This window comes from Oncorhynchus kisutch, unplaced genomic scaffold, assembly GCF_002021735.2.
Source record: "Oncorhynchus kisutch isolate 150728-3 unplaced genomic scaffold, Okis_V2 scaffold2897, whole genome shotgun sequence".
In the NCBI taxonomy this organism is placed as follows: Eukaryota; Metazoa; Chordata; class Actinopteri; order Salmoniformes; family Salmonidae; genus Oncorhynchus; species Oncorhynchus kisutch.
In genome coordinates, this window is record NW_022264842.1 from 10,001 (window position 1) to 22,157 (window position 12,157).

A 12,157-nucleotide genomic window follows, 5' to 3' on the forward strand; every position below is an offset into this window, starting at 1 on the left:
GAATCTAATGTCTAAATCTAATGTCTAAATCTAAAGTCTAAATCTAGTGTCTAAATCTAAAGTCTAAATCTAATGTCTAAAGTCTGAATCTAATGTCTAAATCTAATGTCTAATGTCTAAATCTAATGTCTAAATCTAATGTCTAAATCTAATGTCTAAAGTCTAAATCTAATGTCAATATCTAATATCTGTATCTAGTATATAATATCTAAATCTAATATTGAAATCTAATGTCTAAATCTAATGTCTAAATATAATGTCTAAAGTCTCAATCTAAAGGCTGAATCTAGTGTCTAAATCTAAAGTCTAAATCGAATGTCTAAAGTCTGAATCTAATGTCTAAATCTAATGTCTAATGTCTAAATCTAATGTCTAAATCTAATGTCTAAAGTCTAAATCTAATGTCAATATCTAATATCTGTATCTAGTATATAATATCTAAATCTAATATTGAAATCTAATGTCTAAATCTAATGTCTAAATCTTATATTGAAATCTATGTCTAAATCTAATACCTAAATCTAATGTCTAAATCTTATATTGAAATCTATGTCTAAATCTAATACCTAAATCTAATGTCTAAATCGAATATTTAAATCTAATATCTAAATCTAATGTCTAAATCGAATATCTAAATCAAAAATGTAAATCTAATGTCTAAATCTAATATCTAAATCTAATATCTAAATCTAATATCTAAATCTAATGTCTATATCTAATATCTATATCTAAATATAGTGTATAATATCTAAATCTAATGTCTATATCTAATATCTAAATCTAATATCTAAATCTAATGTCTATATCTAATATCTATATCTAAATATAGTGTATAATATCTAAATCTAAGTTTAATATAAAAATCTAATATCGAACTCTATTTCAATATTAAAATACACAATATATGGAACATATATTTCTGTTTTCCGAGTTTTGGGAAGTTGAGAAACTTGTAACTTCGGCCTTCAAAGCTTCTAATGGGATGATATTATATTCAGTGTGTGTTTCCTTACCTCGTTGAAGAGGGAGAAGATGTCTCTGAGCATGTCTGACACAGGGACATCAAGGTAGTGGGCAAAGGCTTCCAGACCCAGCTTCTCTCCCTCCATCTTCCTGGCTCTGTTCCCAAACTCCTGCAGTACCTTCTCCACGTTCTGGGGCTTCAACCTGAGCAGGTAACATCAATACAGTCTCTACATTCTGGGGTTCAACCTGACCAGGTAACATCAATACAGTCTCCACGTTCTGGGGCTTCAACCTGACCAGGTAACATCAACACATTAATAGTCTCTACATTCTGGGGTTCAACCTGACCAGGTAACATCAATACAGTCTCCACGTTCTGGGGTTCAACCTGACCAGGTAACATCAATACAGTCTCCACGTTCTGGGGTTCAACCTGACCAGGTAACATCAATACACAGTCTCTACATTCTGGGGTTCAACCTGGCCAGGTAACATCAACACATTAATACACAGTCTCTACATTCTGGGGTTCAACCTGACCAGGTAACATTAATACATTAATACAGTCTCTACATTATGGGGTTCAACCTGACCAGGTAACATTAATACAGTCTCTACATTCTGGGGTTCAACCTGACCAGGTAACATCAATACAGTCTCTACATTCTGGGGTTCAACCTGACCAGGTAACATTAATACAGTCTCTACATTCTGGGGTTCAACCTGACCAGGTAACATTAATACACAGTCTCTACATTCTGGGGTTCAACCTGACCAGGTAACATTAATACAGTCTCTACATTCTGGGGTTCAACCTGACCAGGTAACATTAATACAGTCTCTACATTACATCGTGACCCTCTCTACATTCTGAGGTTCAACCTCACCCCAGTCTCCGGACCAGCTTGGCGAACTCCAACAGGCAGGTGTCAACAGGGAGTCTGAGTTGACCCTCAGCCATGGCCAGTTGACAGTCTTCAAACGAGTAGTCAGTAATGGGGATGTCCAGGGCCCTGGAGAGGAAGGATAGAGACTTAAAACAGAGTGTGAACTAGGATAAGGTCTGATATACAGGCCTCTAACCAGTAGTCCAGTGTTTTCAGAAGCGGTCCTCGTGACCCTCAGCTGTTTCATACATTTCATCTGTTCCAACATTTACACACAACTGATTCAACTAGTCAAACAATCAGCTGAGTCGAGGGGTGATGGGGCCCTCTAGAGCCCTGAGGAACAGTAGACAGTTAGACTAGAGCATGAGGAGAGAGTTAACCAGTAGTCTGTGATGGGGCCATCTAGAGCCCTGAGGAACAGTAGACAGACTAGAGCATGAGGAGAGAGTTAACCTGTAGTCTGTGATGGGGCCATCTAGAGCCCTGAGGAACAGTAGACAGTTAGACTAGAGCATGAGGAGAGAGTTAACCAGTAGTCTGTGATGGGGCCATCTAGAGCCCTGAGGAACAGTAGACAGACTAGAGCATGAGGAGAGAGTTAACCTGTAGTCTGTGATGGGGCCATCTAGAGCCCTGAGGAACAGTGGACAGTTAGACTAGAGCATGAGGAGAGAGTTAACCAGTAGTCTGTGATGGGGCCATCTAGAGCCCTGAGGAACAGTAGACAGACTAGAGCATGAGGAGAGAGTTAACCTGTAGTCTGTGATGGGGCCATCTAGAGCCCTGAGGAACAGTAGACAGTTAGACTAGAGCATGAGGAGAGAGTTAACCAGTAGTCTGTGATGGGGCCATCTAGAGCCCTGAGGAACAGTAGACAGACTAGAGCATGAGGAGAGAGTTAACCTGTAGTCTGTGATGGGGCCATCTAGAGCCCTGAGGAACAGTGGACAGTTAGACTAGAGCATGAGGAGAGAGTTAACCTGTAGTCTGTGATGGGGCCATCTAGAGCCCTGAGGAACAGTAGACAGTTAGACTAGAGCATGAGGAGAGAGTTAACCTGTAGTCTGTGATGGGGCCATCTAGAGCCCTGAGGAACAGTAGACAGTTAGACTAGAGCATGAGGAGAGAGTTAACCAGTAGTCTGTGATGAGGCCATCTAGAATCAACAAACTAGAAGCTGTTGAACTGAAATGTACACGAGCCACACACAATAGACTAACATACTTTAGTATCCTACAGTCTCTGGGCTGGTGTTTCTAAGCACGGCAGCCTGAGGGCTGAGGCATCTGGCAGGCCCCGTGAAGGCCTATGAGAGGCCAAGTGTGTGTGTGTGTGTGTGTGTGTCTGTGTGTCTCAGGACTCACTTGGCCATCAGGCGCCTGACGTTGTGAGCAAACAGTGCCGGGTTGTTCTTCTCCTCTTCTGATGGAGTGTAGACAGGAAGGAACTGAGGAGAGAAGAAGAAGACCGAACCCAGGGATGTCACTCCTCTATGGGAAGTCAAGTGGGAAACGGCTAAAGCAATAACAACTGAGATGATATGGGTTCTAAAAGGGAAGAGAGAGATAACACTCTTCTAGACATACTGTAACTACAGTCCATTGGTACAGCAAAGTGAAGCCTGTCTGTCGGGACCAACAACAGGTTTTTCTGCTGTCAGTCTCAAAGTCTTTTCAGAAAGGCAAAGGTAACATGGGCTGAGGTCCTCTAACTGGGCTAAGAGAAAAGGGACAGAGTAGTGGAACTAGGGCAAAGGACAGAGTAGTGGAACTAGGGACAGAGCAGTGGAACTAGGGCAAGGGACAGAGCAGTGGAACTAGGGACAGAGCAGTGGAACTAGGGCAAGGGACAGAGCAGTGGAACTAGGGACAGAGTAGTGGAACTAGGGCAAGGGACAGAGTAGTGGAACTAGGGCAAGGGACAGAGCAGTGGAACTAGGGCAAGGGACAGAGCAGTGGAACTAGGACAAGGGACAGAGCAGTGGAACTAGGACAAGGGACAGAGTAGTGGAACTAGGGCAAAGGACAGAGCAGTGGAACTAGGACAAGGGACAGAGTAGTGGAACTAGGGCAAGGGACAGAGCAGTGGAACTATGGCAAGGGACAGAGCAGTGGAACTAGGGCAAGGGACAGAGTAGTGGAACTAGGGCAAGGGACAGAGCAGTGGAACTAGGGCAAGGGACAGAGCAGTGGAACTAGGGCAAGGGACAGAGCAGTGGAACTAGGGCAAGGGACAGAGCAGTGGAACTAGGGCAAAGGACAGAGTAGTGGAACTAGGGCAAAGGACAGAGCAGTGGAACTAGGGCAAGGGACAGAGCAGTGGAACTAGGGACAGAGCAGTGGAACTAGGACAAGGGACAGAGTAGTGGAACTAGGGACAGAGCAGTGGAACTAGGGCAAGGGACAGAGCAGTGGAACTAGGGACAGAGTAGTGGAACTAGGGCAAGGGACAGAGTAGTGGAACTAGGGCAAGGGACAGAGCAGTGGAACTAGGGCAAGGGACAGAGCAGTGGAACTAGGACAAGGGACAGAGCAGTGGAACTAGGACAAGGGACAGAGTAGTGGAACTAGGGCAAAGGACAGAGCAGTGGAACTAGGACAAGGGACAGAGTAGTGGAACTAGGGCAAGGGACAGAGCAGTGGAACTATGGCAAGGGACAGAGCAGTGGAACTAGGGCAAGGGACAGAGTAGTGGAACTAGGGCAAGGGACAGAGCAGTGGAACTAGGGCAAGGGACAGAGCAGTGGAACTAGGGCAAGGGACAGAGCAGTGGAACTAGGGCAAGGGACAGAGCAGTGGAACTAGGGCAAAGGACAGAGTAGTGGAACTAGGGCAAAGGACAGAGCAGTGGAACTAGGGCAAGGGACAGAGCAGTGGAACTAGGGACAGAGCAGTGGAACTAGGACAAGGGACAGAGTAGTGGAACTAGGGACAGAGCAGTGGAACTAGGACAAGGGACAGAGCAGTGGAACTAGGGCAAAGGACAGAGCAGTGGAACTAGGGCAAGGGACAGAGTAGTGGAACTAGGGACAGAGCAGTGGAACTAGGACAAGGGACAGAGCAGTGGAACTAGGGCAAAGGACAGAGCAGTGGAACTAGGGCAAGGGACAGAGCAGTGGAACTAGGGCAAAGGACAGAGCAGTGGAACTAGGGCAAGGGACAGAGCAGTGGAACTAGGACAAGGGACAGAGCAGTGGAACAAGGGACAGAGTAGTGGAACAAGGGACAGAGCAGTGGAACTAGGACAAGGGACAGAGCAGTGGAACAAGGGACAGAGCAGTGGAACTAGGACAAGGGACAGACCAGTGGAACAAGGGACAGAGTAGTGGAACTAGGGCAAGGGACAGAGCAGTGGAACTAGGACAAGGGACAGAGCAGTGGAACAAGGGACAGAGCAGTGGAACAAGGGCAAGGGACAGAGTAGTGGAACTAGGGCAAGGGACAGAGTAGTGGAACAAGGGACAGAGCAGTGGAACTAGGACAAGGGACAGAGCAGTGGAACAAGGGACAGAGCAGTGGAACTAGGGCAAGGGACAGAGTAGTGGAACTAGGGCAAGGGACAGAGTAGTGGAACTAGGGCAAGGGACAGAGTAGTGGAACTAGGACAAGGGACAGAGCAGTGGAACTAGGACAAGGGACAGAGCAGTGGAACTAGGGACAGAGCATTGGAACTAGGACAAGGGACAGACCAGTGGAACTAGGACAAGGGACAGACCAGTGGAACTAGGGAGCAAGGGACAGAGCAGTGGAACTAGGGCAAGGGACAGACCAGTGGAAACTAGGGAGCAAGGGACAGAGCAGGGACCACTATATATACAAGATACCCCTTCATACACTATATATACAGGACACCCCTTCATCCACTATATATACAGGACACCCCTTCATCCACTATATATACAGGACACCCCTTCATACACTATATATACAGGACACCCCTTCATACACTATATATACAGCAGTATGTGGACACCCCTTCATCCACTATATATACAGCAGTATGTGGACACCCCTTCATCCACTATATATACGGACACCCCTTCATCCACTATATATACAGGACACCCCTTCATCCACTATATATACAGCAGTATGAGGACACCCCTTCATCCACTATATATACAGGACACCCCTTCATCCACTATATATACAGCAGTATGAGGACACCCCTTCATCCACTATATATACAGGACACCCCTTCATCCACTATATATACAGCAGTATGTGGACACCCCTTCATCCACTATATATACAGCAGTATGAGGACACCCCTTCATCCACTATATATACAGCAGTATGAGGACACCCCTTCATCCACTATATATACAGGACACCCCTTCATACACTATATATACAGGACACCCCTTCATCCACTATATATATAGCAGTATGAGGACACCCCCCTTCATACACTATATATACAGGACACCCCCTTCATCCACTATATATATAGCAGTATGAGGACACCCCTTCATACACTATATTATACAGGACACCCCTTCATACACTATATATACAGCAGTATGAGGACACCCCTTCATACACTATATATACAGGACACCCCTTCATCCACTATATATACAGCAGTATGAGGACACCCCTTCATCCACTATATATACAGCAGTATGAGGACACCCCTTCATCCACTATATATACAGGACACCCCTTCATCCACTATATATACAGCAGTATGAGGACACCCCTTCATCCACTATATATACAGGACACCCCTTCATCCACTATATATACAGCAGTATGAGGACACCCCTTCATCCACTATATATACAGGACACCCCTTCATCCACTATATATATAGCAGTATGAGGACACCCCTTCATACACTATATATACAGGACACCCCTTCATCCACTATATATATAGCAGTATGAGGACACCCCTTCATACACTATATATACAGGACACCCCTTCATCCACTATATATACAGCAGTATGAGGACACCCCTTCATCCACTATATATACAGGACACCCCTTCATCCACTATATATATAGCAGTATGAGGACACCCCTTCATACACTATATATACAGGACACCCCTTCATCCACTATATATATAGCAGTATGAGGACACCCCTTCATACACTATATACAGGACACCCCTTCATCCCTATATATACAGCAGTATGAGGACACCCCTTCATACACTATATATACAGGACACCCCTTCATACACTATATATACAGGACACCCCTTCAATCCACTATATATACCAGCAGTATGAGGACAACCCCTTCATCCACTATATATACAGGACACCCCTTCATCCACTATATATACAGGACACCCCTTCATCACTATATATACAGCAGTATGAGGACACCCCTTCATCCCTATATATACAGCAGTATGTGGACACCCCTTCATACACTATATATACAGGACACCCCTTCATCCACTATATATACAGCAGTATGAGGACACCCATTCATCCACTATATATACAGCAGTATGAGGACACCCCTTCATCCACTATATATACAGGACACCCCTTCATCCACTATATATACAGGACACCCCTTCATCCACTATATATACAGCAGTATGTGGACACCCCTTCATCCACTATATACAGCAGTATGAGGACACCCCTTCATCCACTATATATACAGCAGTATGAGGACACCCTTTCATTTTTAATTTTTTTAATTTTTAATTTACCTTTATTTAACCAGGGCAAGTCAGTTAAGAACAAATTCTTATTTTCAATGATGGCCTAGGAACAGGGTGGGTTAACTGCCTGTTCAGGGGCAGAACGACAGATTTGTACCTTGTCAGCTCGGGGGTTTGAACTTGCAACCTTCCGGTTACTAGTCCAACGCTCTAACCATACAGGTACAGGGACTGGGTTCAGGGTATACGGGTACAGGACTGGGTTCAGGGTATACAGGTACAGGACTGGGTTCAGGGTATACGGGTACAGGACCTTCCCGGTACAGGGTATACGGGTACAGGACTTGCCCGGGTCCCGGACTGGGTTCAGGGTATATGGGCACAGGGTATATAGGTACAGGACTGGGTTCAGGGTATACGGGTACAGGGTATACAGGTACAGGACTGGGTACAGGGTATACAGGTACAGGACTGGATATAGGGTATACATGTACTGGACTGGGCTCAGGGTATACAGTACTGGACTGGGCTCAGGTATACAGGTACTGGACTGGGCTCAGGGTATACGGGTACAGGGTATACAGGTACAGGACTGTACTGTATATATACAGGACACCCCTTCATCCACTATATATACAGGACACCCCTTCATCCACTATATATACAGCAGTATGAGGACACCCCTTCATCCACTATATATACAGCAGTATGTGGACACCCCTTCATACACTATATATACAGGACCACCCCTTCATCCACTATATATACAGCAGTATGAGGACACCCATTCATCCACTATATATACAGCAGTATGAGGACACCCCTTCATCCACTATATATACAGGACACCCCTTCATCCACTATATATACAGGACACCCCCTTCATCCACTATATACAGCAGTATGTGGACACCCCTTCATCCACTATATATACAGCAGTATGAGGACACCCCTTCATCCACTATATATACAGCAGTATGAGGACACCCTTTCATTTTTAATTTTTTTAATTTTTAATTTACCTTTATTTAACCAGGCAAGTCAGTTAAGAACAAATTCTTATTTTCAATGATGGCCTAGGAACAGTGGGTTAACTGCCTGTTCAGGGGCCAGAAAACGACAGATTTGTACCTTGTCAGCTCGGGGGTTTGAACTTGCAACCTTCCGGTTACTAGTCCAACGCTCTAACCATACAGGTACAGGACTGGGTTCAGGGTATACGGGTACAGGACTGGGTTCAGGGTATACAGGTACAGGACTGGGTTCAGGGTATACGGGTACAGGACCTTCCCGGGTACAGGGTATACGGGTACAGGACTTGCCCGGGTCCCGGACTGGGTTCAGGGTATATGGGCACAGGGTATATAGGTACAGGACTGGGTTCAGGGTATACGGGTACAGGGTATACAGGTACAGGACTGGGTACAGGGTATACAGGTACAGGACTGGATATAGGGTATACATGTACTGGACTGGGCTCAGGGTATACAGGTACTGGACTGGGCTCAGGGTATACAGGTACTGGACTGGGCTCAGGGTATACGGGTACAGGGTATACAGGTACAGGACTGGGTTCAGGGTATACAGGTACAGGACTGGGTACAAGGTGTCCAGGACTGGGTACAGGGTATACGGGTACAGGACTGGGTACAGGGTATATGGGTACAGGACTGGGTACAGGGTATACAGGTACTGGACTGGGCTCAGGGTATACAGGTACAGGACTGGGTTCAGGGTATACAGGTGCAGGACTGGGTTCAGGGTAAACGGGTACAGGACTGGGTTCAGGGCAATACAGGTACAGGACTGGGTTCAGGGTATACGGGTACAGGACTGGGTTCAGGGTATACGGGGTACAGGACTGGGTTCAGGGTATACAGGTACATGACTGGGTACAGGGTATACGGGTACAGAGTATACAGGTAAAGGACTGGGTACAGGTTATACGGGTACAGAACCCGTCCAGGACTGGGTACAGGGTATACGGGTACAGGGTATACGGGGTACAGGACTGGGTACAGGTTCTACGGGTACAGAACCCGTCCAGGACTGGGTACAGGTTATACGGGTCCCGGACTGGGTTCAGGGTATACGGGTACAGGACTGGGTTCAGGGTATATGGGTACAGGACTGGGTACAGGTATACGGGTACAGGACTGGGTACAGGGTATACAGGTAAAGGACTGGGTACAGGTTATACAGGTACAGAACCCGTCCAGGACTGGGTACAGGGTATACGGGTACAGGACTGGGTACAGGTATACGGGGTACAGAAACCCGTCCAGGACTGGTACAGGGTATACGGGTACAGGGTATACGGGTACAGGACTGGGTACAGGGTATACGGGTACAGGGTATATGGGTACAGGACTGGGTACAGGTTTATACGGGTACAGGACCTTCCCGGGTCCCGGACTGGATTCAGGGTAAACGGGTAAAGGTAGATCCATGATGACCTGTGGTTTTTTTTAATCTCTCTGATCAAAACAAGTATTCCTGATATGTGGTAGATGCAACACGCCAGCATCGCCTGTGAGGCCTGCACTCACCTCAATGAGTGAACTCATTGTGCAGCTGGCCACAGTGTGAGGCCTGCACTCACCTCAATGATGAACTCATTGTGCAGCTGGCACAGTGTGTGAGGCCTGCACTCACCTCAATGATGAACTCATTGTGCAGCTGGCACAGTGTGAGGCCTGCACTCACCTCAATGATGAACTCATTGTGGCAGCTGGCACAGTGTGAGGCCTGCACTCACCTCAATGATGAACTCATTGTTGCAGCTGGCACAGTGTGAGGCCTGCACTCACCTCAATGATGAACTCATTGTGCAGCTGGCACAGTGTGAGGCCTGCACTCACCTCAATGATGAATCATTGTGCAGCTGGCACAGTGTGAGCTGCACTCACCTCAATGATTGAACTCATTGTGCAAGCTGGCACAGTGTGAGGCCTCACTCACCTCAATGATGAACTCATTGTGCAGCTGGCACAGTGTGAGCCTGCACTCACCTCAATGATGAACTCATTGTGCAGCTGGCACAGTGTGAGGCCTGCACTCACCTCAATGATGAACTCATTGTGCAGCTGGCACAGTGTGAGGCTGCACTCACCTCAATGATGAACTCATTGTGCAGCTGGCACAGTGTGAGGCCTGCACTCAACCTCAATGATGAACTCATTGTGCAGCTGGCCAGTGTGAGCCTGCACTCACCTCAATGATGAAACTCATTGTGCAGCTGGCACAGTGTGAGGCCTGCACTCACCTCAATGATGAACTCATTGTGCAGCTGGCACAGTGTGAGGCCTGCACTCACCTCAATGATGAACTCATTGTGCAGCTGGCACAGTGTGAGGCCTGCACTCACCTCAATGATGAACTCATTGTGCAGCTGGCACAGTGTGAGGCCTGCACTCACCTCAATGATGAACTCATTGTGCAGCTGGCACAGTGTGAGGCCTGCACTCACCTCAATGATGAACTCATTGTGCAGCTGGCACAGTGTGAGGCCTGCACTCACCTCAATGATGAACTCATTGTGCAGCTGGCACAGTGTGAGGCCTGCACTCACCTCAATGATGAACTCATTGTGCAGCTGGCACAGTGTGAGGCCTGCACTCACCTCAATGATGAACTCATTGTGCAGCTGGCACAGTGTGAGGCCTGCACTCACCTCAATGATGAACTCATTGTGCAGCTGGCACAGTGTGAGGCCTTCACTCACCTCAATGATGAACTCATTGTGCAGCTGGCACAGTGTGAGGCCTGCACTCACCTCAATGATGAACTCATTGTGCAGCTGGCACAGTGTGAGGCCTGCACTCACCTCAATGATGAACTCATTGTGCAGCTGGCACAGTGTGAGGCCTGCACTCACCTCAATGATGAACTCATTGTGCAGCTGGCACAGTGTGAGGCCTGCACTCACCTCAATGATGAACTCATTGTGCAGCTGGCACAGTGTGAGGCCTGCACTCACCTCAATGATGAACTCATTGTGCAGCTGGCACAGTGTGAGGCCTGCACTCACCTCAATGATGAACTCATTGTGCAGCTGGCACAGTGTGAGGCCTGCACTCACCTCAATGATGAACTCATTGTGCAGCTGGCACAGTGTGAGGCCTGCACTCACCTCAATGATGAACTCATTGTGCAGCTGGCACAGTGTGAGGCCTGCACTCACCTCAATGATGAACTCATTGTGCAGCTGGCACAGTGTGAGCCTGCACTCACCTCAATGATGAACTCATTGTGCAGCTGGCACAGTGTGAGGCTGCACTCACCTCAATGATGAACTCATTGTGCAGCTGGCACAGTGTGAGGCCTGCACTCACCTCAATGATGAACTCATTGTGCAGCTGGCACAGTGTGAGGCCTGCACTCACCTCAATGATGAACTCATTGTGCAGCTGGCACAGTGTGAGGCCTGCACTCACTCACCTCAATGATGAACTCATTGTGCAGCTGGCACAGTGTGAGGCCTGCACTCACCTCAATGATGAACTCATTGTGCAGCTGGCACAGTGTGAGGCCTGCACTCACCTCAATGATGACTCATTGTCAGCTGGCACAGTGTGAGGCCTGCACTCACCTCAATGATGAACTCATTGTGCAGCTGGCACAGTGTGAGGCCTGCACTCACCCTCAATGATGAAACTCATTGTGCAGCTGG

General features: G+C 47.2%; 1 protein-coding gene across 1 annotated transcript in view; it reads right to left on the reverse strand.

The window, feature by feature from the left end:
• Positions 1-12,121, reverse strand: part of LOC116371027 (lysophosphatidylcholine acyltransferase 1-like) — a gene marked incomplete at its 5' end in the record, with an annotated part of 14,549 nt that extends 2,428 nt beyond the window's left edge. The window contains 4 exons of the mRNA XM_031819935.1: positions 1,014-1,167; positions 1,854-1,979; positions 3,221-3,303; positions 12,077-12,121. Coding sequence (XP_031675795.1) covers positions 1,014-1,167; positions 1,854-1,979; positions 3,221-3,303; positions 12,077-12,121 — 408 coding nt within the window. The remainder of the gene's footprint in view (positions 1-1,013; positions 1,168-1,853; positions 1,980-3,220; positions 3,304-12,076) is intronic.
• Positions 12,122-12,157: the final 36 nt, after the last annotated feature.